Below are 27,426 nucleotides of genomic sequence, written 5' to 3'. Positions count from 1 at the left end.
GTTGAGCAGGGTTGATCTGGAAGTGGGTTGAGTGACCAGTGGTGCAACTTTAGCAATAGAGGGTTTGTTTCTCTGATTCTCTCAGAAAACAGACTAAAACCTCAACAGAAACTAAAACAACATCTATCTTGTGTAGAAAGGACAACTTTGGTCATTTTCTAAAACTGTAGTATTGTCCACGATCACCATACAGATGCTAACACCAAAACTTAATCTTCTCCACTCACACTGGGTCAGTTGTCAGTCTGCAGGCTGGATTTACTTGTTGTTGATCCCATAGGCCTCCAAACTATTAGAAACACATCGGCCTGACTCACCACACCTCTGAGCGACATATTTTTTATTCCGACCTTTGTAAATATTGTCCCACACTCTTTGGAGTTTTTGAAATTCAATCGTAAATTCTGTGTATGTGTAGTTAGTTTACACCTGTTTTGGACACAACATGCCGCCATGGAGGACTGGGAGTTGAACCAGTGACCTTACCCACTGAGTTGCAGCTGCCCTACTTTAGCTACATCCTCCCAAAATGGGCTGTTAAATTTCCATCAGTTAGCTGAAACACTGTGATCATTCACAGAAATAAATGTTGTTCTGAATATGTATGAGAGGATGTGAGCAGTCTGTTTAAAGGTTGGACATTAGTAACGAGGATAACACCACTGATAACTGGGGGCATGACATGAGAATTACCATTTCAGAGGTGCTAAGTACCTGTCAACAGTGGTTAGGAGGAACAAACCACACATTGCTATATGTAGCTAGACCTGCTGGACTGCTGCAGTACAACTGCTCAGTGTCTTGCACAGAAAAGGCTGGATCTGATTCACCTGATGACATCCTTGGGAGAGTCAGGTAAGGTTTTTACTACTGCATTAAGTCGGCTTAAACTGACTTTATGGAAAACCTGAGGGGTAACAGGAAGGTGTCATGAAGGCCTCTCTGCTCAGTCAAATTAATGTCTAAGCTTTGCCTTTAGTTTTTCAGACAATTAGAAAATCTCACACAAATGTTCTAACCATAGCTTTAGTAACTTTTGGCTAAATGTCAGTGGAAAAAATGGTCAGGGATTCAAACTGGGGACCTTCTGGCTGTGAGACAGCCCTAAACACTCCACCCCCATGCTGCTTCTCCAGCTTATATTCTTTGGTATAGGATCTTAGCTGTAGCAGCGTTCTGAAATTGGCTGTAATTTAAATTGTTTTAAAATCTCATCTCGTGCTACACTGACTAATGTCCAATAGATCATTTTCCTTATTAATTAAAATAGGTTATTTGGAAACAGTGTTTGCTAATTTACTAATTCTTCATGTAATGCATTAAGTAGATGTTAATATTACTCAGAAAACCTTATATTTTATACATGTTTCTTTTCTCTCAAATCAAAATAAAACAATTTGAGTATTGGTTGATCGGTATCTCAGACACTTGATTTGCCTTTATTGTAAAAGTCACATGACATCATTAGACTTACTGTGGCTGCTACACTAAAAGGATTCACAATTAAATATTATAAATGGTTAAAAAAACTTTTAACTCAGAATGGTAAAAATAAAGCGCTTTACACTGCTTCTTATTCACCCACTCACACTCACAAATACACACACACTTCGATGGGGGAGCTGCTATGCAGCTGGCCAACACTCACAGGGAGCAACCAAGTTGGGGTTCAGTGTCTTGCTCAAGGACACTTTGACATGTGACTGGATGGGCCGGAGATTGACCCAGCTGCGGGATTGGTGGACTGCTCTACCTCCTGCACTACAGTCACCCCAGAATGAAATAGCACATGAAGTAAATTTAAATTTGCCAAAATAAAACTTTTATTAAAGTTTGTTGCTTTCAAATATTTGTTTATGGCAAATACTTTTATATTAGTGTGACACAAAAAGGAGCTAAATTCCTCTTAAATATTAACATGTTTTTCTCTGGAGCCTATTTATAATTATTTTTAATATTTTGATTGATTGTTTTTTACCTTATTGTGTTTTGTCTTTTTGTGGTTGTGGATTATTCCATGGTGTGAATATTTCTATAGGCATTGTATTACTGTTGTAATGATACATATAATATGTTCAGTCATATTCTTCCAGTCTCATGTTTCAGTTTGGATCTTCAGAAGCTGCGTATCAGACTTGACGCTGCATGTTTTCTCTTCAGGTGTGTTTCCTGGATTGTTACTGTAAATCACATGACCTGTCCTCCCGCCCTCACACAGGTTGACTTCAGGTACACAGAGAGTGAAACTGGTGGTAGTTTTCGAATACACCTCTTAGCTTTCTTCAGGAAATGGAGTTTGTTCTGGATGGTAACAGTCATTAAATAGTAGAAGAAAACAAGAAAATGATGTCTGCTTTGAAAAGGACCATATTTGTGTGTCTGCTCGCATGTTTCCTGAAATGTTCTGTCTCTGAAGGTGAGCTGGGTGTGGGAGGACATACAGTACTAGACGTGTTTCATTCATTCATTTTCATAGGAGTAAATAGGTTAAATAAGATCTTTCCCCTAACAGTGGGTTTAGGTAGGACATTACATGCAGCCTTGATGTTATTGTTGTTTTTCATCTTTTGGTTTAATGGCTTATGACCATTACTCCATTAGGGCACTGTAGACCTGCCACTGGGATGTGAGGCAGAGTTAGTTAGTTGTTAGTTTTACTGAATGTACTGCAGTGGATGAATTATGTTGTGATACAGTGAAGAAAAAATGGGATCCTACCTAAAAAAAGTTAGGAAAAATAATAATAATAAATACATGAAGAGTTTTGCACTGTCTCTGTGTCTCTATCAGCTTATTTGAGTAATTCTGTACTCACAGAGGTAAAGCAGTACTCCTCTACTGTCAATTGTCCAAATGTGCTTATTATGTGAAGTTGCATAAACTTTCTCTACAAAACACATTTGCGGTTGTTATGTAAATGTTTGTCTTTTAGTTTGTTTGTTTTTTTTGTTGGTGTTTATTGTCTTCTTCCCCACTGGAAACAGTCTGGGGTAAAAATGTATTATTAATATTTGTACCACAGCTCTTTAACTCTTCCCAACCAGCATCTGGACCTTTATGTCAATCACTGTCATTTTCAATAAATGTGAGTTAATCTCAACATGTTAAAACCATATTAGAAGCAGGTGTTTTATATACTATCCCATTCAGATAAATTAAATAAATTGCTGTGATTGAGTTTCTTCGCCTGATCAGAAAGGAATCATGCCACTCAATGAACCATTATCAGCTGTATCCTTATAGAATATATGGTTTAATATGGTTTAGGATATTGTTTCCCCATGTCCCCACCTAGAGGGGAAGTAGAGGGAAGTTAAACAGACATTTACATCATAACTGCATGTTCAACATAGGTAAACAATGTTCTCATCAATGTTCAATGTTCTCATTTAAAGCAAATCTGAGATTTTAACACATTTAGAGTGTAACTGACAAATGTGGACATTTCACTAATAATGTTTTTTAATTAAATTATTAAATAATTTATGTTTTTTCAGATCATGGGATGTTCTACGGTCAATTTAAATACAATAATAAAATCACAAACTTTTAAACATAATTTAGTGTTTAGTCTGTAAAACTGTTTGAATATACAAAGTCAACACTGATGATACTGGAACATATCAGTGTTATGTTAAAAATGGAAGCAGCTCTGAGCTCATCAACACCATCACCCTGAAAGTCACAAAATCAGGTGTCTAAACATACAGTATTTTAGTGTTTAGTTGGTAAAACTGTTTGAATATAAAATGTTTAAAATCATATTTTTTCTAAAGAACTTTTTTTTTACTAATTTTTACATTCTGTTTTTCTCTAGAAGAGAAAAACGTGAAGACTGGAGATAATGTCATTCTTCAGTGTCAAGGTCCCAGAGATGCTGACACTGTAATGTTAAAGTGGATCAGACCGGATCTAAAGTCAGACGGTTATGTCTTGTACTTCAGTGACCATCAGGAACAGAAGCAACACCAACATTTTCATGGTCGAGTGGAGCTGATAGACCCACAGATGAAGGACGGAGACTTTTCTGTGATTCTGAAGAACGTCAACATCAACGACACTGGAACATACGAGTGTCGTGTTGGATACAAAGGAAGCAAACCTCAGACCATCAGCACCACCAAGCTGACAGTTATTACCTCAGGTGAGAGAGTGTGTGTGTGTGTGTGTGTGTGTGTGTGTGTGGATCAGAGGTGAAGCTGCTTCCTGGTTGTTGATGTGAGAGTGAACCATCACAGATCAGATGTTGGTGTTTTATAAAGATGTTGCTGATGAGACTTTGTAGCAAACAGCTGCTATGAGTGATGGGATCAAAGTGCAGTAGATAATGTCTGACAGGAGTTTGAAGAGGAAATGGATTCATCACCTACCTGACACCTCACATCTCATTCTCTTCTCACAGGTGCTGATGAGCATGGAGGAGACAAGGATGGAGGAGACAAGGGCGGAGGAGACAGGGATGGACATGTTGGACTGATAGTGGGTCTGTCAGTTGTTGTTGTTCTTGTTGTTGTTGCTGGTTTTATGATCTATGGAAGATGCAGAAGACTCAAGCAGAATCAACTTCCTGCTGAAGCAGCTGATCATGAGCTTCAATATTTAAATCAAAGAAACTGAAGGAGGAAGAGGAGAAGGAGGAAGAGGAGGAACCCCCAGTGGAGACATGAGTGGATGTCTCAGAGCAGTCGTTTGAAGAGGAAAACTTCACATCTGGTTGTGTTCTGATGCAGCTGGACAAACTGAGGACGGAGGAGACACAGATGTTAATGTCGGTCTGTCAGTGTTTGCTGTTTGTTTTCTGATCTATAAAGAACTTAGGACTCACAGAAAACTCAAATGAAAGAAGAAGGAAAAGTGAGAAAAGCTGAGGAAGAAACTGAACTTGAGCAGCTCAGAATCTCTGACTGTTACACTGGTAACAATGAAAACCAGACTTTACCTTGAATGTTTGGACAGACTCACATTTATTCCCTGTTCATTTGATTTAAGAAGCTGCTGAGGTGTTTTAGTTTCCACCTGGTGCTTTTTCTATTGCCTCATGTGAACAGTCCTGCAGAGTTTGTAGTATGTAGGACAAAGTAAGAAATGTCCACGCTTTAAATGATTCACTGTCCTGAGCAAGACAAGCTCTTTGAGAATCTAATGGTGTTTAAGGCCTCGTCAACATGTGTTTTTTATCACTGTCAAAACTTGTTTTAAAAAACTGACTGTAGTTTTTAATCAAACAGGAGGAAATAGAACTAATTTAACTATTAATCCACATTAGGTCTTGAATCAGACACTCAGTTTAACTTAAGACACAAATAGGTTCTTTTCAGTTGCAAAGTTAAATATTTTTTCTCTGACTCTAAACTACAGTAAGAAATGGTGCTAATTTAATTTTAATCAGTATTTTTATATACAAACAGATCCAGCAGCTCAGTCCTGTAGCATTAATCTCATATTTAATGTTTGATCTACTTTAACTTTCAAACTGATGCGACTCAACTTTCTTCTGCTGATTGTTATTTCAGGTTAAATGAAGAATTTAACACAGACACAGAGTTGATTTTGTTTTTTAATTACATTGACAGTTTCAAATTTCTCTGCTGTGCAGAGTTTTCCAAGTATAAACACTGAACATGTTTCTGTATTTCTGATCCAGTATTTGTATAAATGTAGATGTTGAACAAGCTCCACATTTGGTTTGTTCCTGTAAGTTGTTAACCAGAACTTGTCTGACCTGTTGAACAGGTTGATTCAGACCTGATCTGATGTGAATAATAAACAAACCACAACATGATGAGGTTTGATCACTGTATAAGTCCAGACTCATATTTATCTAATGAAACCAGTTAATGAAAAAGTCAGAGTTCAGCTGTTTCTATCAAACTGAACTAAACTCAGCCCTCTACACCCTCCATGATACATATTTTGGTTTTTGACTTTCCGTAGATCACAGGACACAGAGGTCATCAAATAAAACTGTTAAGATGATGATCTGTCAATGAAAATCAATAAAACTGGAGACAATAGACAGTAAATTTACAATTGAATTAGATCTTAATCTCTGGTTTTAAAATAGTTCAGTCAAACATTGTCTTCTACTGTCATATTCTGAGTGTAGTCACTGCATCATAAATCCATATTACATAGTGATTTTAATCAGACCTTCAGTCTGCAGTTTGTTTTCAGGTGGGAGTTCAGGCCTCAAATAACTGTGGGAATAAATGAAGTCACAAGTGAAGTCAAACAGTTTCTACACTGAAATCAGTTAGAAAACACTGATCATAAGAGTTGAGTTTTATTTCCACCTGAACCAAACTGCTGCAGCTCAAACTGATATTTATCACTGACAAACCTGATAATGATGTAAGTCAGCAGATGATGCTCAGAGGAAACATTAAAGAGAAAAGGAGGAAAATGGAAAGAATTTTTACAAACGTGGTAAATTTCTTTGCTTGTCGTTATTTTATCTTCCTGATGAGCAGAATGATCAGTATCCAGCACAGTGAAAACATCTACAACATAATGGCCTCTGCTTCACATAATATGCTGCCTGGAGCCAATAGGGTGCAGGTTTCGTCAGACTCCTGTCTCTGTATTTATACATAACATTTATACATAAAAGTAGCATCAAACATAAACAAGACTAGAATCTGGAGTTTTATAATTAGTTGAAAAGAGATTTTAATCTGTTCACTTAATCTCTCAGATCTGTGTGAGCAGCTGCAGCAGAATAAAACCTGCTGCTCCTGTAACCTGATGATGACACTGTTTTGAATATCAAATCCAGGCAAAACACACACAGAGAGAAAAACCTGATAAACAGTAAGAATATCTACTGTATTTCTCCATTCACCCTAGAAGTTTCCTGATGCCTCAGGACAAAGACTCTGTGCCAAGTTCAGTTGCTCTCATAGAAATCAAAAGTGAAAGTGATGGGATGCAGGGAATTTCTCTTGATGTTAACATGTTATTTGAAGAAATTTTTTTTAAACTACTATTTTTACTGAGCAGTTAAACTACAGAGCCAATGTTGTCGCCTTCACTGCTTTAGTTTCCCTCACAGGTCATGACTGAACAGTTTGATCTGGATCCTGGACTCAGACACACATCTGGAGTTCAGATTTTGGTTGTTAACTTTTTGTAAAACCATTTACGATCAGCCAGCTCAGTGTGTGGCCAAGATACAAATAAAACTACCATATTTTAATAACTGACTTAAAGTAGCAGCTGAAAAACTCTTAAGCTCAGTTTCTGATCAGCATAAATATCTAATAACTACGTCTCTTTGCTGTTTGCTACCACTCTCTAAACAACATGTGTTTAGTTTTGGAAATGTTCCATATAAGAAAGTGATTGTGTAAGAACAAGTCTGTGTGATCATTTTAACAAAACAGGACAAGAACAAGCCTGTTTTTGTTTCACTTCAGCTGTAATGAATTTTGAATTGTAGTAAATCATATTTTCTATGCTCTTTTGCTGCAAAGATCTCCATTGTAAAATAAACACAGTTTTGATAAAAATGTAGAACAATACTGCAACACATAGACGTCTTGGGAATGAAAACAGACTGAATTTTTCCAAATATCTGTGTAAAATCTCTGCTCAGTGTTGGTCTAAAAGAAAAAACAGTCTACAGTCCATCTGACAACATGGACATAACAATTTAAAAAGCATTGTAAGACATAAAATAAGTGATTAGTTCTATTAAATACAAATATAAACTTCTATATAAAAAAATAAGATAAATACTTTTTTTTAAGATGATGCTCAGTTGAATAAAGTTACATTTGTATCATCTACTACTGTGTTACCCTGTGTCAAGGTGTTTCAGAGCAGCTGAGTCCTGATCAGTTTCTCAAATATCTTCATCTCCAGTGAAGTTACTGATCTGAAGTCTCTCAGCTGCTTTGGGGACATTGTCCAGCTTTAGTCAAACGAGTAACAAATGTGTGGCAGTGTGTAAATGGCCTGATGAGGATAAAAAGTCTGAACAAAAAAAACCAAAAGGTGTCAGCAGGAGATGGCAGGTGCTGGATCGAGGTGATGACAAAAGACAATGAGGAGACGACCACACAGGACTTTTAAACATTTCTTAAACTTAACACACGCTAAATAACTATTTAAGTCACTGACATCAGTGGTGTGTTGAGTGTATGAAAGGAAAAAATAATATAAAGAATAAAAACAAAAGGAAACAAAACCCAACCAACACCCAGGAAGATGGAGACAAGTTCATCTGGTTATACAGCTGCTGTGTGATTCTGTTCTACATAAACAGGCTGCGTGATTGTGAAGACAGTTCAGATGTGTTTTACATTTGGTGGATGTTCTTCTAACGCTGCAGGAATCAACTCTAAACTCCTGTGGCTTAGATGCTTGTTTCAACTGTGGAGTTATTGTGGCCAAGTGAGAGAAAAAAGCAGTGCAGTCTAACCAGAAACTCACAGTTTGAAAAAAAAAAAAAAGTCTGTACGTTTGTAACATATAAAGTGTCAGTCAGAGTGACGTCTGACAAAATTTTAAATGTTAATTTTTTAGCACAGTGACATCTCACTTTATCTTTTCATATAATCATGTGACAGACGAAACATTAGTTTGTTCATTCCAGGAGTGTGTGAAAAAGTCTAATATAAGACGTCCTGTAATAAAAAGGCTCTTCCTGCTTCATGTTTTCATTATTGATCCCATACTCTGGTCATGATGTCCTGCCATCTGCTGGCTGCTTTGTGTTACTGCTCAGCTTGTCATTTTATTCTATGTGTGTTTTTGTAGTTTGCTGTGTGTAAAATGACATTATATTAAAAAGGTTTTCTGTTATTGTGTGTTCATAATAAAAGTGTTATGTGTTCAATGTCAAACTAAATGTTTGCCGAACCAGTGGTTCCTCTTTCATGGGTTTCACTGTGAATTCAATCTACATTTCAAGTAGTAAAAATGCCAAATGTTACAATGACAGGTAAGTGTCACAGGTAAATAAAGTGGACGACTCCAACATGAGGTCAGGAGTCAGTAATGACACTATTGGAAAAGTTCAAGTTACTGGAGCCACAGATGATACGATGTGAAGGGCAAAGAGAGAATCTTTGTTAGGTGAGTACAGGTATCAGCAAACAGGTGAGCGAGGCAGAGAACAGGCAGAAGGTGAAGTCAGTGCAGAATGAAAGAACAGGAAACAGGACAAATACACACCTGACTGTAAAGAGACTGAGAGTCTAAATAAGTCAGGGAGGTGGAGACAGGTGTGTTTATGTGTGTGTGAGGCAGCTGACTGGCAGAGAGGCCAGAAAACACTAACAGACTGATGATGTGCAGCTACACACTGTAGTCACTTCCTGACTGCATTTCACTGGTTAAAGCAAAAGTTTTCAGACATGCAGATGCAACATCACCTGCAGCTCATTTCCTTAAGTTACAGGACATTTAACATGATTTCTAAAGTCAGTGTTTTGGGATTTTTATCAATCGTTTATTATGAAGCTGTAAATTATTTAAAGTTAAGTTCTCAGTCCTGATGTTCTTCTGTAGCTTCTACATCATGGTCTGGTCTGTGGCTACTGCCTGTTGTCTGCAGTGTCTGGTTTTAAAACATGAACACTTTTACGTTGCTGCATCTAAAGTAGGTTTTTCTGCTGCAGAAGAAACCACAACAATACAAAAAGCAGGAGGCGTCTTGATTTGAGTAAAACCTGATGAAACTATAGATAAACTGTATTATCACCAAGTGTCAACATGGATGAAGTGTCTTTACTGTGGCTGCTCTGTGAGTACATCTGCTTTTAGATCTCAGCAGGGATTTGATTTGATTTACCCACAAATCCATTTTTTATATCTGTCACAGGAAATAATTAGCAGGTTTAGCTTTCAAGAATCTTCCTCAATCACTTATGATGTTTTGATGATGTTTATGTTTTTACAAAGATTCTACAAAGGTTTTTTTTTCTCTTTCAACTACATTGACACTTTATAAAGGGTCATTCCACCTATTTATTCATCTGTTGCTTCCTAACACAAAGATGCAAAAATATGTCAACAACGTTTATGTCAACGAGCAGCATGATAATTAGTAAAATGATGTTTGTAGAACTAAAGGTTCAGGATGTGAAGTGAGTAAATGTCAGAATTTAGAAAAAAAGTTAAATTATACTTAATGAAAGTCAACAAGTGGTTGTAAAATACTGAGAACATCTGGTTTGAAGCACAAGAGAAAGTGCTGTTTCCTGCTCCTTCAGCACAGCACAGTGTTTTCTCTGTTGTCTTATTTGCTGAGTGTGAATCCACAAACTAACTTGTCTTTCTCTTTAGCTGTGACGTCAGTGCTGTGCTGCTCAAAAGACCAAGGTTAGTAAACTTCCTCTGTTACACTGTGAAACCCTCTGATTGCGTCTGAGAAATCACTTGTTTCCTCACTGAAAACTCAGCTTCTCTTATTAACTTCACCATCGTTGCTAAATGATTCTTTATTAACGTTTTCTTGGTCCTAAACAAGAATCATATGCAGTGAAGAACACAACAGTGAGCAGCCACACAAAGAGATGTTTATAATAATGAATTATTGATATGTCAAATGACAGATCTGCCAAAATAAAGTATATATAGTGTAAAAAGAATCGGTAAAATGAGCCTTACTTTCAATACAAGATAGTGATAAAAGCATCAAATGTGAATAACAAACCATGTGGTTAAAATTTAAAAAGAGTAATTTGTCTAAAAATTTAATTAAAAGGATTCACACATTACTTTAAGTCGTTTCTGCTTTTATTTCAGACCAAGCTGTGTAGTGGTGTAAAGACTGTGTTAAAATCAAAGTGTTTTCTACAGATTTCCAACACGTTCTCATCTCACAGTGTCAGATATTGACGCTTCCTAAGGCATCAAATTGTGCTGCTTTGGCATGAAATATGGAAGCACCGGGGTTTCTTATTAACTACACTGAAGGCTCCGAGCGTCCATGGGCACCTTCAGCCTCAGCATGAGGCACAGAAGGTCTTGACAAATTGATGCTTTTTAATGCATCAGGAATGAGAATGGACTGAGTTTTGTTACTGATTCTAACTTCATGCTTTTCTCTGATTTTTTTCTGTTTATATATAAACCACAAGACATAAAAACAAAACCAGGAGAAGACGTCACCCTTCAGTGTCAGGGCCCTGGAGATACTGACATTACTGTGTTAAAGTGGACCAGATGATTACGTCTTCATCTACAGAGAGAAGTGCTCCTATGAAAACTACCAGTATGAGTCTTTTCACATTTGAGTGGAACTGAGAGATCCAGAGATGAAGGACGGAGACTTTTCTGTGATTCTGAAGAGCGTCACCATCAATGACAATGGAACTTATGAGTGTTATGTTGGAATCCCAGGAAGTTACCCAAAGGTCTTCAGCATCACCCACCTGAAGGTTGATTCATGTGAGTTTGAAGTGCAGCTGCTTCCTGATTGTGAATGTGAGATTTGGGTCAACCAGGTCACATTACAATGTTCCAGATTTCAGATTCTGGTCCTTCTGACACAGCTCAGTAAAGATCATTGTCTTCTCTTTGACAGTCCCTCACTCTGCTCTGTTTTTTCTCTCTTCTTCAGTCCAGATGAACATCACAGCTGAACCTGGACACACTGTCACTCTGCCATGTCAAGTTCCAAAACACAAAAACATCAAAGTTGCAGAGTGGATCAGACCAGATCTGATGCCAGATTATGTGTTTTGGTATTAAAATGGACGATCTGATCCAGACTTCCAGCATCAATCTTTTAAGAACAAGGTGGACAGAGACGCCTCTGTTATTGTGAAGAATGTAAAGACTGATGACACTGGGACATATAAATGTGGGGTCGTCCAGAGAGAAACAAACCAATGGACGAGCATCATCAACCTAACTGTTCATCCACCAAGTGAGAGTGTTTGTGTGTGTGTGTGTGTGTGTGTGTGTGTGTGTTTCCTGGAGCTGTTACAATAAGTGCATCCAGAAAGTAAAGGTGTACTTATTAAATAATTACATGATGGGTTTGAATACTTATGGTCTAATTACTGTGTAGCTACAGTTAAGAAGAGGTTGAGAGGCTCCACTTTAACCCTTATCCGGCCGGTGTGATCAAGTCACACGCAAAGCGCCAAAGATGCTCGATCACATTTGTTCAATTTCCCAAATTAGGACACATCTAGCAATGCTTTGTGTGTCGAATGTTCTTGAATTTAGTTTTTTTTTTTTTTTTTTGCTGAAAAAAGTCCACCCTCTGGTGAATCTGCTGATGTCAAACTCAGCAGGAAGAACGTTTCTTGTGTGGTCGTAGATCCAGTGTGTTATTACAGTATTTCAAAATGGAAAAAATGTTCTGCTGAAACAAATGACATGGTGAAAATAAATGTGAAATATAAAGGTAAAAGTATTCAGAAACCACCAGATATATCCTAGAGTTCTGAGGGTTGAATTTGTTGTACCTACTGTATAACAACAGGTAACAAACAGGTTTAGATATATTCATTTTTGAGAAAATAAATAGCAATTATGCTTTTATTTTTATTACATGTAAAAGCATTTTAAATCAGTTGAACTTTAGTTTAGTATTTTAAACAACTTATTGATAATAATAATTAAATATCACATGATAGCAGTGTGTTAGCACTGCTGCCTCTTTTTTTCCAAAATTAAATCTAAACCCCTTTGTTACCTGTAGTTACACAGTAAGTATTCACAGCTATTATGTAATTATTTTATAAGTACTTTTAACTACAAAATACTCAGACTGTAGGTATTATCTTATTCTCGGCTTGTTATCCTGTCATCCACACAGTTTGCTTATTGTTATCAAGCAACAACAAATAGATACTGTGGAGGTTTACTGTTGTTACTAATAGGTACGTTTGCTGTACTCACCCTGTAAGTCACGAGCTGTGATCTAAAGCGTTACCCAGATTTTCTCTGTTGTTGATTCAGTGTTGATCTCACTTCAACCTCCTTCTTGCAAAGTCCTGGTTTACTAATACATCATGTCGGACAGGTCTGGATCATCAGGGGCTTCTTAACAGACAGGATTCTACATCTTTTTACAGCTCAGGTGCTTATGCAAAGTAAATTCTCACAATTTCCTGTTGCGTGTGTGTTTTATCACGTGGCTCTATTTCCGTCATAGAGTTTGAGTGCAAAGACAGACAGGAAAAAGGTTCTTCACAGGACAAGATCATCTCAACCCTTCACCAACAAATGAAGCTGGATTATCTAAAGTTTTTCAAAGAGCAGAAGGAGAAGATGGCTACTTTGAAATGGACGCTATTTCTGTGTCTGCTCATATGTTTCTTTACCAACGGCCTGACTGAGGGTAAGCTGCACACGCAGATACCGGAAATCTGAGTTTGTTCACCGAGCTGAGAGAAACTGTTTTTTCTGTGATAATGTCCAGGTCCAGGTTCTGGGAAACTGCATGTTTCTGGTAGTGAAGTGTATTGCAAGAAAACTAAATCCTGCTTGATGATTTTAACTTAACAACCTTGTCGTCTCTTCGCGTCTACCGACCACGAGGCAGCTCCTCCATTTCCTCAAAGCTAAAGTCGATACAAAATGTAAATGTACTTTTAGAGTTTTTGAGATTTAAGGAGGCCAGAATCCTCAGAAGAGATTAAATTATTTCCTGAACTAACTACTGTGCTGCTGGGTTCTGTTTGAATCAAACACCAATGTGTGTTCGTGTAATGGCGGAAAAGTGGTTGTTTTCATTCGTTGGTTTAATGGTGGACTTCCCCTCATTGAGTGGCGGTGCAGCCAGAATAGCGCTGGTCCTTACTCACTGTAGTCCACTTCAATTTAACATCTATGATGTCAGATTGGTAGTACAAACGTGTTATTTACGAGTCAAAATGATTTTGGAAATATTTAGCTGAACTTTCCGTGAACAGCTCTACTTCCTGAATCTTTGTGTAAGAGAGAACAATGTGGTGTAGTTTAAATCACATATTGTGGTGTGTATGTGTGTACAGGTGGTGGGAGTCACAGTACAGCTTTAGTTAGTTTGAGTTTCAGTCAAAGAAAGTGAACCTACATCTACATTGAGCTGAGTATTTTACCATCGACACTGGGACATGGGTTCGTTCTAGTCGTAATGAGTTTGTGTAGCAGCCTCAGAAAACCAGCAAAGAAGAAACGTTATATTGTCTCTGGTTCCGCATTATTTATGTGAAGCAGGTAGAAAGAATTTTATAAGTTTTGGCCTTTCAAAGAAAAAAAAGTCTTAACATTTCACTTATATATTATTCCACTTTTCTACAATTTGGACTCAGATGTTGGTTTGGGGAATTTAGGGACTGTCTTTTAAACACGGGCTGTATGTTGTGCTATTAGGCTCAGAGTGCTGTTCTCCAAGAGACATTTAATGACTAGGAAATGTTCTTGTCTCCGTCCTCTGACAATCATCTCTTCACAGAGTTGGCTGGAGTGTTGTTTTGTCTTCATGCTGTGGATTTTGTCCAGGATGCTGATTCACCAGTACCTGGACCTTCCAGATACATGTGTATTTATACTACAAGCCTTTAAAAACAGTCACAGTCAGCTGATCTCCAGTTAACTCACTGGGGGACTTTTTTGTCAAAAAGCTAAATTAAATCAAACTTGAATCGGTTTTGTAATAAAAGGTGTCACATAAGTAAAACCCTCTTTCTTCCTCACTGACAGTGATGTAGGTTCCTCTGCTGCAACAATTATAAAAATGTTTCTTTGCTCAGTTGCACCAAAGAGAAATTATGAAACTCAAAAGCACAACTGCATATTGGATGTGTTTGCAGTTTTAGGTATTTCTAAACCTGAAATTGTTCAGACAGTTTCATAAAAAAAACAAATTACCTTCAAACACAGATTTTAGAAATCATTTTAAAAAGCTGTATCTTAAGGAAGTGGTTGTGGTTTAGTTTACAGGATGTTAGACACCTGTCTTTCTCCTGCACACTTTGTGTCTGCAGGAAGTGGATTTTAAATGAATTTATTCAAGTGTCAGACACAACATCGTCTCTGTGGATGTGAACAACATGCTATTGTTAGTGAGCCCAAATATTCAAACTCAACATCTCATACACACAGTGAAGGCAGAGACAGGACCCAACCCCAGACAAGGAGGTACAGTGGAACAGTTGTTAAGTTTAAAATGGTGCAGAAACAGGTTTCCATAAAGTCCAGGTAAACAGGGACAAAATGCAGAGGTCAAAACCAGCAGGCAGATCAAAACCTGAGCATAGACACAGAATTGTGGGGAGTTTGATGTATTTGTGACAGGTTTCAGCACTGGTGTCCTCATCAGTGGTGGGGACTCAAAAGACATGAGTGTAAATTACATTAACTGCATCATAATGTCTGATATATATTATAATTATAGAATAGTCAGAAAGTCATGATGTTGCGGGCAGTTTGGGTGATTTTCAGTTCAGGTGTTGTTTAAATGGTTCCCAGTGTTTCTTAAAATGCCTGACTCCTCTATTCTACAGTGTGTGTGGGTGTGATGTGAGACAGGAAGAGACAATGCAGCCACCTGAAGTTATCTGAAGTCATTTTCTGAATTTAAACTTAATCTCACAGTCTCAAGTTTGTCCAGGAAGCAAAAAGCCTTCAAAAAAGCAGGAAAAGAAGGAGAAGAAAACGTCTTCAAGAAGGATCTTGTTTGTTCATTCCTTAAAAAGACTCATGAGCAAAAGTGACCAAGGTCGTACATTTGTTGGGGGTGAAATTAGCCTGAGTCAGACCTGGTGGCAGGGTTACTGGGAAAAGGGGGCATTTGATTTAGGGAGGTGGACACAATAATTTGGTGTTTTGAATTGCTCTTTGAAACCCAGTCCTACAATTGGGCCTATAGTCTTACAGATATACAGCCTAAAGGTCTTAATAGTTCTTCGAGGCTCCGTGTGTAGTTTTAAGGATAGTATGGTTTGACTGACATGAAGTTGTCCACACACTGTATGAGAAGTTTCTCCTTCTAAAGACAGCAGGGAACATGTGCCAGAGTGGGCAGCAATTCTGTGCGACCACTCAGCATGTTTACCTATATTCAGACAAGACAATGTGTTCATGAAGCCCACTGCATCACATTGGTGGGCATGGGGGGCACAAAGGCTCTGAATTGAGCCAGAAAAACTTTGGTTTTACATTAAAACAAGTTTACCAAGTTTACCATCACCATACTATTACAATCAGTGTATAGCAGGTAAAGCCATTTCTGGAATCTTTTGCCAAAACCTAGATGGGATAGAAAACCCTTTACATATAGATGACTTATGCTGCCAAATGCTTTCTCCAGATCTTGCCCCATGATACTAAGTGGGATGCTACACTCCTGACAATAAAGGAAACTTTGGTTAAACAACACATGCAACAGTATTGATAGTAATAAATATCAAGCAGATAAATAAATGATCAGCCATTACTTTTTCTTGTGACTGCGTGTGGATGACCTGGACTATGAAGCACTTAGTGTGTAAAGGGTGTGCGGTGGCTTATCAAGTCTGAAGCCTTTATGTGGTTTGACTGAACTTAAGTGATAAAACCTGTTTTGAAATCTAAATATAGTTAAAATGAAAATGTAATTGTATTTTCAACAATCCCTATACAGACACAAAAACCAACATTTAATTCTCTACTCATGTTTAGTGTCTCACCATTAACATGTTCATATACTTGATGGTGGTTAACAGAGCAGAGGTCACATGCACAGTTACTATCTTAGAGAAACACAGGATGCTTCCTCACAGCTTTTGAGGCTCTTTAAAAAAAAAATGCTACATCTAAATTTTATTTTAGGCAGAAACATGTGACCCTCTGAAGTACTGTGGCTCACTGACATGTTTTGAACTGTTTTTGTTAATGGAGCTCTGTGACACTGACAAAAGAGCTAAGTCAGGTTCAGGAGTCGTACAAGGTACATGGTCAGTGGACTTATAGTTTGTTATAGTCTCTGTGTGGGGATTAGTCACAGTAACACAAATATAGAAAGTTTCTTTAAAAGTCCCACAGCACGTTAACTGGAGATCAGCTGAGTGCAGTGACTGTGTTTTAACAAATTGTAGTATAAATGCACAAGTATCTGGAAGGTCCAGGTACTGGTGAATCAGTATCCTGGATAAAATCAGCAGCATGAAGACAAAACAACAATTCAACCAACTGTGTGAAGAGATGATTGTCAGAGGATGGAGACAAGAACAGACTTGAGTCTGCGACTTGGACTTAAGTTGCACACAGGCAGACTTGTCTTCAAATGACTTGGGACATTGACACACACAAGAAAATGTGCGAAATGCTGAGTCATTATTATTAGTATTGTAAATAAATTGACACATGTATAAATCTGCCTAAAGCAGACTGTCCTCAAAAAGTGAGTGACCACAGGAAAAACAACACAGAGAGGACACCAAGACACAGGACTCCTCTGAAGGACTTCCTGTATAAAAAAGTATTTAGTCTGTACAACCATTTGAAATTGCTCAAAAGAAAAGTGTTTCCTAAAGACCTGTAACACTGAATATTTTGTTTTTTATCTTTTTTTCAGAGATTCAAGCTAAATCTGGAGACGATGTCATTCTACACTGTCGTGATCCCAGCAATGCCAACATTTTAGTACTAAGGTGGATCAGACCTGACCTGAAAGCAAAGGGCTACGTCTACTTCTTCAGAGAGAGTCGGTCGTATGAACAGTACCAGTATCCATCTTTTCATGGTCGAGTAAAGCTGAGAGATCCGCAGATAAAGGACGGAGACTTTTCCGTGATTCTGAATCATTTTAGTATCAACGATACTGGAACATATGAGTGTTATGTTGGAAGGAACAACACAGGAAGTGACCCTGAGATCATTAACATCATTCATTTGAAGGTTAAAGCAGGTGAGTTTGAAGTGTGCTTGTGTTTTGGTTATTGATGTGAAAGTTTGGAGGAGTTAACAAATCTAATGTGCTACCCTGGAGGTGTGGAGATCTAAAACTCGCCAACTCTCTGCTGTGTGTTTTCTTCTTCAGATCAAGAAGACATCACAGCTAAGTCTGGAGACCATGTGACTTTGCCGTGTCATGTTCCCCAAAACACCCAAATCTTAGTTGTAGAGTGGATCAGACCTGATCTGGAGCCAGAATATGTATTTTTATATAAGAACGGCCAGTCAGATCCAGACCACCAGCATCCATCTTTTAAGAACAGGGTGGAGCTGAAGGACAGTGGGATGAAAGATGGAAACCTGTCTGTGATTCTGAAGAATGTGACGATTAATGACACTGGAACATACGAGTGTCACATCTACCAGAGTCAGAGAAACCACACGATGAGCATCATCAACCTGGATGTTCATCAACCAGGTTAGTGTGTGTTTGTGTGTGTGTGGATCAGAGGTGCAGCTGCTTCCTGGTTGTTGATGTGAGAGTGAACCATCACAGATCAGATGTTTGTGTTTTCTAAAGATGTTGCTGATGAGACTTTGTAGCAAACAGCTGCTATGAGTGATGGGATCAAAGTGCAGTAGATAATGTCTGACAGGAGTTTGAAGAGGAAATGGATTCATCACCTACCTGACACCTCACATCTCATTCTCTTCTTACAGGTGAGGCAGCTGGACACAGTGAGGATGGAGGAGACAAGGGTAAACAAGGTAGACTGAGAGTGGGTCTGTTAGTTGGTATAGCATTTCTTGTTGTTGTTTTTGTTTTTGGTGTTAGATTTAAGATTTATAGAAGACCCAGTCAGCAGAATCACCAACCTCCTGCTGATGAAGCAGCTGATCATGAGCTTCAAGATTTAAATCCTGAACCTTCAAAGAAACTGAAGGAGGAAGAGGAGGAACCCCCAGTGGAGACATGAGTGTCTCAGAGCAGGAGTTTAAAGAGAAAAACTTCACATCTGGTTCTGTTCTGTTCTGATGCAGCTGGACAAACTGAGGATGGAGGAGACACAGATGTTAATGTCGGTCTGTCAGTGTTTGCTGTTTGTTTTCTGATCTATAAAGAACTTAGGACTCACAGAAAACTCAAATGAAGGAAGAAGGAAAAGTGAGAAAAGCTGAGGAAGAAACTGAACTTGAGCAGCTCAGAATCTCTGACTGTTACACTGGTAACAATGAAAACCAGACTTTACCTTGAATGTTTGGACAGACTCACATTTATTCCCTGTTCATTTGATTTAAGAAGCTGCTGAGGTGTTTTAGTTTCCACCTGGTGCTTTTTCTTCTGCCTCATGTGAACAGTCCTGCAGAGTTTGTAGTGTGTTAACTGAAGACAGGAGCATTTCTCCAGCTGCTGACAGCTGCACAGAGGACAAAGTAAGAAATGTCCACGCTTTAAATGATTCAGTGTCCTGAGCAAGACAAGTTCTTTGAGAATCTAATGCTGTTTAAGGCCTCGTCAACATGTGTTTTTTCTCACTGTCAACACTTGTTTTAAAAAACTGACTGTAGTTTTTAATCAAACAGGAGGAAATAGAACTAATTTAAAATATTAATCCACATTAGGTTTTTAATTAGACACTCAGTTTATCTAAAGACACAAATAGGTTATTTTTAGTTGCAAAGTCAAATATTTTTTATATCAGTATTTTTATATACAAATAGCAGCTCAGTCCTGTAGCATTAATCTCATATTTAATGTTTGATCTACTTTACTTTCAAACTGATGAGACTCAACTTTCTTCTGCTGATTGTTATTTCAGTTAAATGAAGAATTTAACACAGACAACCAAACTGCTGCAATTCTAATTAGTTAACATTACTTAAAAAAAGCATGCAAAGCATTTGCCTTGAAAAAGCAAAGTAAACTGGAACAGGGCTTGTATTTTGTACTTACAAATACTTATCAAGTGTGGTAAACTCACAATTTAGTGTACACAACTAACAAAAAAGTGTACAGCACTTGGAACTTCACTTAACTACTAACTCAGCATGGAGGACTCCAAATGACTATTTCAAACAACAAAATCATTTCAAGTTAAATGTGCTGTGGACTGTATTACAAAGTTGCAGTTACTTGATTTACTTGGTAAAACCATGCAAACTGATTAAAAAAAACAGTAAGTGGTACTTGTGTAGCTTCAGTCCTTCAAACATCCATTTTATGCTAATGAGAAACAAGTTCCATTTTCCTAAAATACATCTACACATGACATATTAAGGTAATGACACAGTTCAACTCTGATTTCTTTTTATTTTATTTTTAACCTTAAACTGACATTAAACTTTAAAAGTAATTTTCATAACAACTGGCATGGAGACCCGTGTGGATGTTAATACCGTTGGTTTTACTGACGTGACTTCGGTTATTTGTCCTTCACTCAGTTTTGAAAGAAGAAAATATATAAATATAACATTACACTCATTGTGTAAAATATGCAATTTCACTGCTTAATAACAACAAAACTAATTCACTATTAACACACTCTCTTGCCAGACTTCAACATGGTTCTCTATGAATGCTATGGCCTTTATAATAGATTTTATAAACGGGAATAATCCGTATGGTCATGTGTTGCTGCTAACCAGAATTTTTTTATTGCACATTTCCCAACTGGGCTACTTATGCCAACTTTGGGAAAACAGAAAAGTATGAACCTTTTAAAACCAGGACTTCTAGCATTTGTTTAAAACTGTTTGAATATGTTCTATCATGATTCAGGAGGACGGAAGGTGGTGGGAGGAAAGTTTACCGTCAGCAGCATGGTATGTTTACCGTCTAAACATACCTGAAGACGTTTTGCCAAAGAAATACAAGGCAGTGGTAGGTAGCTAACATTAGCTCTGCAAGATTAGAAATGACAGTGCTGTTTACCAAACATCATTTACGCTAGATACTATATGCTCAATCAGAAAAAAATTCAAACATAAAATAAATTGTTGTTACTTGATTACTTATCTTATTATCCTCCAAAAAGCAGCCAGAGACTTCATGTAAGAGTCAAAATCCCAGCTGTCTGTCCTTCTCCCCCCAACCATGTATTCGGACTCCGCGCCAAATCCGTTAAACGTTAAACCACGCAACTTGAGCAAGCACGTGCAAAGGTTACTGAACATTGGCTACTGCACATGCGCAGAATTTCTTCTGCCTTCTTTAAACTATTAACAATTTTAGTGCATTTCTGTTTCCTACTGGTGAAGAATTGTCATTGCGTGCTTCACTCAAAAACTTAAATCGTTTCATCACCCTGTAATTAACTCTCACTAAATAAATCCTAGTGAAAAGTGCATATTGTTGATGACTGAGTAAAGTTAACAAATTTTTCTGAGTTAGGAAAGCTGAATTTACAGTGAAGGAAACATTAAGGACAAAAGGAGGAAAATGGAAAGAATTTTTACAAAGGTGGTAAATTCTTTTGCTTGTAGTTATTTTATCTTCCTGATGAGCAGAATGATCAGTATCCAGCATAGTGAAAACATCTACAACATAATGACTTCTGCTACTGATCTGAAGTCACTCAGCTTTTTTGGGGACATTGTCCAGCTTTAGCAAACGAGTAACAAATGTGTGGATGTGTGTCAATGGCCTGATGAGGTTAAAAAGTCTGAACAAAAAAAACAAAAGTTGTCAGCAGGAGATGGCAGGTGCTGGATCGAGAAGATGACAAAACACAATGAGGAGACGACCACACAGGACTTTTAAACATTTCTTAAACTTAACACACGGTAAATAACAAAACTCTGAACTATTTAAGAAAAATATATTACAAAGAACAAAACCAAAGGGAAACAAAACCCAAACAACACCCAGGAAGATGGAGACAAAATGTCTGAGTCCATCGGGTTGTACAGCTGCTGAGTGATTGTGAAAACAGGTCAGATGTGTTTTACATTTGGTGGATGTTCTTCTAACGCTGAAGGAATCAGCTCTAAACTCCTGTGGCTTAGATGGTTGTTACATCTGTGGAGTTATTGTGGCCAAGTGAGAGAAGACGTTAACACAACGTGAAGCTCTAGGTTAAGAAGTGCAGTTTAACCAGACAGTCACAGGTAGATGGTTATGGGATTTTAAAAAAAATCTTAGCACAAATATTCAGTAGGAAGTAACAGGACTGACGATAAAAAGTGGTGTCAGTCAGAGTCACATCTGACAAAATTTTAAATGTCAATATTAAAAATGGTTAACCTGTACAGAAAAATACAGATTATTCAAATAACAATGCATCAAATTCAGCTTTCATTTACATTTTTCAGGTCACAGAAATACAACACAGTTTTTCCCCACAGCCGTACTCAGTTAACAACCTGGGGGTCAAGTTCAACCAGTTTAATCCCCGGCTCCTCCGGTCACATGTTGAAGTGTCCTTAAGCAAGACACTGAACCCCACCTTAGTTGCTCCCGGTGAGTGTTGGCCAGCTACATAGCAGCTCCACCATCAGAGTGTGAGCGTGTGTGTGATTGTGAGTGTGAATGGGTGAATAAGAAGCAGTGTGAAGTGCTTTGAGTCCCAATGGGTAGAAAAGTGCTATATAGGTGATGTGCAGACCATTTACCATTTACGACTCCAACAAAACGTCAGGAGTCAGTAATGATACTATTGGAAAAGTTCAAGTTACTGGAGCCACAGATGATACGATGTGAAGGGCAAAGAGAGAATCTTTGTTAGGTGAGTATCAGCAAACAGGTGAGCGAGGCAGAGAACAGGCAGAAGGTGAAGTCAGTGCAGAATGAAAGAACAGGAAACAGGACAAATACACACCTGACTGTAAAGAGACTGAGAGTCTAAATAAGTCAGGGAGGTGGAGACAGGTGTGTTTATGTGTGTGTGAGGCAGCTGACTGGCAGAGAGGCCAGAAAACACTAACAGACTGATGATGTGCAGCTACACACTGTAGTCACTTCCTGACTGCATTTCACTGGTTAAAGCAAAAGTTTTCAGACATGCAGATGCAACATCACCTGCAGCTCATTTCCTTAAGTTACAGGACATTTAACATGATTTCTAAAGTCAGTGTTTTGGGATTTTTATCAATCGTTTATTATGAAGCTGTAAATTATTTAAAGTTAAGTTCTCAGTCCTGATGTTCTTCTGTAGCTTCTACATCATGGTCTGGTCTGTGGCTACTGCCTGTTGTCTGCAGTGTCTGGTTTTAAAACATGAACACTTTTACGTTGCTGCATCTAAAGTAGGTTTTTCTGCTGCAGAAGAAACCACAACAATACAGGAAGCAGATTTGATTTGAGTAAAACCTGATGAAACTATAGATAAACTGTATTATCACCAAGTGTCAACATGGATGAAGAGTCTTTACTGTGGCTGCTCTGTGAGTACATCTGCTTTTAGATCTCAGCAGGGATTTGATTTGATTTACCCACAAATCCATTTTTTATATCTGTCACAGGAAATAATTAGCAGGTTTAGCTTTCAAGAATCTTCCTCAATCACTTATGATGTTTTGATGATGTTTATGTTTTTACAAAGATTCTACAAAGGTTTTTTTTTCTCTTTCAACTACATTGACACTTTATAAAGGGTCATTCCACCTATTTATTCATCTGTTGCTTCCTAACACAAAGATGCAAAAATATGTCAACAACGTTTATGTCAACGAGCAGCATGATAATTAGTAAAATGATGTTTGTAGAACTAAAGGTTCAGGATGTGAAGTGAGTAAACGTCAGCATTTAGAAAGAAAAGTTAAATTATACTTAATGAAAGTCAACAAGTGGTTGTAAAATACTGAGAACATCTGGTTTGAAGCACAAGAGAAAGTGCTGTTTCCTGCTCCTTCAGCACAGCACAGTGTTTTCTCTGTTGTCTTATTTGCTGAGTGTCAATCCACAAACTAACTTGTCTTTCTCTTTAGCTGTGACGTCAGTGCTGTGCTGCTCAAAAGACCAAGGTTAGTAAACTTCCTCTGTTACACTGTGAAACCCTCTGATTGCGTCTGAGAAACACTGACAGACACATTAGTGTGAGCAGAAATCATAAATGCTAAACTCTGATCAATTGTTTCCTCACTGAAAACTCAGCTTCTCTTATTAACTTCACCATCGTTGCTAAATGATTCTTTATTAACGTTTTCTTGGTCCTAAACAAGAATCATATGCAGTGAAGAACACAACAACAGTGAGCAGCCACACAAAGAGATGTTTATAAAAATGAATTATTGATATGTCAAATGACAGATCTGCCAAAATAAAGTATATATAGTGTAAAAAGAATCTGTAAAATGAGCCTTACTTTCAATATAAGATGGTGATAAAAGCATCACATGTGAATAACAAACCATGTGGTTCAAATTTAAAAAGAGTAATTTGTCTAAAAATGTAATTAAACGGATTCACACATTACTTTAAGTCGTTTCTGCTTTTATTTCAGACCAGGCTGTGTAGTGGTGTAAAGACTGTGTTAAAATCAAAGTGTTTTCTATACATTTCCAACACGTTCTCATCCCACAGTGTCAGATATTGACGCTTCTTAAGGCATCAAATTGTGCTGCTTTGGCATGAAATATGGAAGCACCGGGGTTTCTTATTAACTACACTGAAGGCTCCGAGCGTCCATGGGCACCTTCAGCCTCAGCATGAGGCACAGAAGGTCTTGACAAATTGATGCTTTTTAATGCATCAGGAATGAGAATGGACTGAGTTTTGTTACTGATTCTAACTTCATGCTTTTCTCTGATTTTCTGTTTATATATAAACCACAAGACATAAAAACAAAACCAGGAGAAGAAGTCACCCTTCAGTGTCAGGGCCCTGGAGATACTGACATTACTGTGTTAAAGTGGACCAGATGATTACGTCTTCTTCTACAGAGAGAAGTGCTCCTATGAAAACTACCAGCATGAGTCTTTTCACATTTGAGTGGAACTGAGAGATCCAGAGATGAAGGACGGAGAATTTTCTGTGATTCTGAAGAGCGTCACCATTAATGACAATGGAACTTAAGAGTGTTATGTTGGAATCCCAGGAAGTTACTCAAAGGTCTTCAGAAGTGCAGCTGCTTCCTGATTGTGAATGTGAGATGTGGGTCAACCAGGTCACACTACAATGTGCCAGATTTCAGATTCTGGTCCTTCTGACACAGCTCAGTAAAGATCATTGTCTTCTCTTTGACAGTCCCTCACTCTGCTCTTCAGTCCAGATGAACATCACAGCTGAACCTGGACACACTGTCACTCTGCCAGTGGAGTAGATAATGTCTGACGGGAGTTTGAAGAGGAAATGGATTCATCACCTACCTCACATCTCACATCTCATTCTCTTCTCAAAGGTGCTGATGAGCTTGGAGGAGAAAAGAATGGACATGTTGGACTGATAGTGGGTCTGTCAGTTGTTGTTGTTGTTAGTTTTATGATCTATAGAAGATGCAGTAGACTCAATCAGCAGAATCACCAATGTCCTGCTGATGAAGCAGCTGATCATCAGCTCCAAGAACGGAATCCTGAACCTTCAGAAAAACTGAAGAAGGAGGAGGAACCCAAAGTTGATGTCTTACACTCTTGAACAACAACAGCGTCATCATATAATCATCAAAATTTAAAGAAATAACACTTGAAATATATCAATCTGTGTGGAATGAATTTACACATTATACAAGTTTCATTTCTTGAATAGAATTAGTGACATACATCAACTTTGTGTAGATATTCTAATTATTTGACCAGCACCTGTACATGCTTTGTCTTGAAGTGTTTGCAGAACTGCTCCAAGGTCAGTTATTGTCTAACAGCAGACCATCCCACACTGTAGTGACCCAGAGTCACTTCATGCTCACAGCTGCTTATCAAAGTGCTGGAAAGGGAAAAGATTTCCAGAAAAGGAGAAAAGTGCTGGGAGCAGTAGCCTGAGTGTGGAAAATGTTCTGCCCAGCAACAGAAAGTTATAAAACTAATGTGTGATGTATGAAGTTTAGAACTGCATAGGATGGAGAACTGAAACTCTTTCGATGTTCTTCTCTCTTGCAAGATAATAAAACCCTATAAGACGTCCTGGATGTTGAAGCTTCTTTACTGATTAGACTTGAGGTGTCTAAGACCAGATATTGTCACTTTTGCCATGACACCATTTGGTTTAATGTATTAGTTTATATACAAATATTTAAATTATATGAATGCACATTGTGATTTTTCACTCAAATAAAATCAAAACAATATTTAAAAAATTCTGCACCATACGAGGCTGTAATTCACAGTAAAATCTGTGTAACTTGAGTAAAAAATATCCTTGTCTTGGGGTTAAACCATGACCTGTAGAGAATATGTGTAAATTTGTTATCACACACTACTACCACCAATTCTATTAGTTTTCCATCTAGCTGGCAGAATGGAGTTTAGCTGTGTGGACAATTGTCAAATTAATACCTACCCCAATGTTATTTGGTAAATACTTACTCCATCTACCAACAGTTCACATGTCCTGGCTACCAAACAGGAAGTGGGAGGTCTGGAAGGTTTTTATAGTAGGGGGGAAATTAGATTGTACCATCCTGGGGTAAAATAGAGGGGAGTTTTGTAATTTTATGAGAAAAGTGTCTTAAAAGTGTCCTTAATAACATTTATTTTCAACCTTCCCAGGTAAGATAAATTAGGCTTCAGGTCTATAAGGCCTGGAGTAGAAGTCAGTGATGGGATAATTGAGGCTTTCGGAAGCTTTGAACCAGTTAAAATAATTGACTCAGAAAATGATTCGGTGTTTTGAAACATTTGAATCACCAATTTGGCGACATCTGCTGGGGTAATGTGTGTAGATCTCATGGAAACATGGTGATTAAAACATTTAGAGAACATACTATCTTTAAAGACTCTGTACATTTTTTAATTTTGCAAAAAAAAAAAAAGTGTGGTGCTTTCAGTCATTTGTAAATAAACTAAATGAGCTACCAAACTCTGCCCCCTCAGCCACCTCTCTCCTACTAGATAAACTAATCATAAGTAGCTCATCGAAACCTCAGATCAAATGTTCCTGTGTGCTAAACTCAATGCTGTGCCCCCGCGCTGCAGTTGTGCGCGCCCGTTATTCTCAATGAAACAGGCGCATTTCACTGAGAACAGGAGGCCACTGCCATTTACAGAGTTACACGAACTATACATCCCTGAAACCGTTACTTCATTGGCTGCGGAATGTTACGTCATCACATGAAACTAACAGGATTGGTTAGCCCGAAATCGTCTTTGCCTACGTAAACTGCATCATTCACTGTTCGGGACTATGATTGGTTTATAGGTCCCCTGAAGGGCCAATCCGTGTCGCAGAAACATAGATGTGGGCTTGTTTGAATCCAGAAAGTTCGCCCATTTCAAAATGGTGGCAGTTGAGACGTTTACTTTTCATATGCACCCAAAATAAAGAAAAATAACTATTTCTGACAACGACTGAACAGTGAAGAACTGGGTTTAAGGCTTTATTTCTCTTGGACATCATAGTTTTTGGACTTAAAGCTTGGTGCCGTTTTATTCTTTGGAGTCTCGCGGAGACAATGGTTTGCAGCCCGTGAGGATTCAATAACGTTGTGTCCCTGCAAACCTCATAAAAATTAA

General features: G+C 37.9%; 2 protein-coding genes across 6 annotated transcripts; both read left to right on the top strand.

Moving 5' to 3' along the window:
* The first annotated feature begins 2,068 nt into the window (after positions 1-2,068).
* Positions 2,069-5,782, top strand: LOC137137855 (coxsackievirus and adenovirus receptor homolog). The gene is made up of 3 exons (XM_067524637.1): positions 2,069-2,416; positions 3,818-4,144; positions 4,403-5,782. The coding sequence occupies exons 1-3, from the start codon at positions 2,344-2,346 to the stop codon at positions 4,615-4,617; spliced, it is 615 nt and encodes a 204-aa protein (XP_067380738.1). The 5' UTR covers positions 2,069-2,343; the 3' UTR covers positions 4,618-5,782.
* Positions 5,783-13,091: 7,309 nt separating this feature from the next.
* On the top strand, positions 13,092-26,765 carry LOC137137815 (polymeric immunoglobulin receptor-like). Of its 5 annotated transcripts, none has more exons than XR_010915779.1 (7): positions 13,092-13,303; positions 17,504-17,836; positions 17,969-18,301; positions 18,544-18,591; positions 23,749-23,784; positions 24,596-24,913; positions 25,007-26,764. XR_010915779.1 is itself a non-coding variant. In XM_067524505.1 (6 exons), the coding sequence occupies exons 1-6, from the start codon at positions 13,189-13,191 to the stop codon at positions 24,682-24,684; spliced, it is 954 nt and encodes a 317-aa protein (XP_067380606.1). In that variant the 5' UTR covers positions 13,092-13,188; the 3' UTR covers positions 24,685-26,765. The 5 variants fall into 5 exon arrangements, 3 of the variants coding, with proteins under 3 accessions (XP_067380606.1, XP_067380605.1, XP_067380608.1); XR_010915780.1 differs by lacking the exon at positions 25,007-26,764 and adding an exon at positions 20,603-20,704 and having other exon boundaries at positions 13,093-13,303; positions 24,596-24,670; XM_067524505.1 differs by having other exon boundaries at positions 24,596-26,765.
* Positions 26,766-27,426: the final 661 nt, after the last annotated feature.

This window comes from Channa argus, chromosome 12 (genome assembly GCF_033026475.1).
Source record: "Channa argus isolate prfri chromosome 12, Channa argus male v1.0, whole genome shotgun sequence".
Taxonomy (NCBI): Eukaryota; Metazoa; Chordata; class Actinopteri; order Anabantiformes; family Channidae; genus Channa; species Channa argus.
The sequence above is the reverse complement of the archived record's forward strand: the minus strand, read 5'-3'. Positions and strand labels throughout refer to the sequence as shown.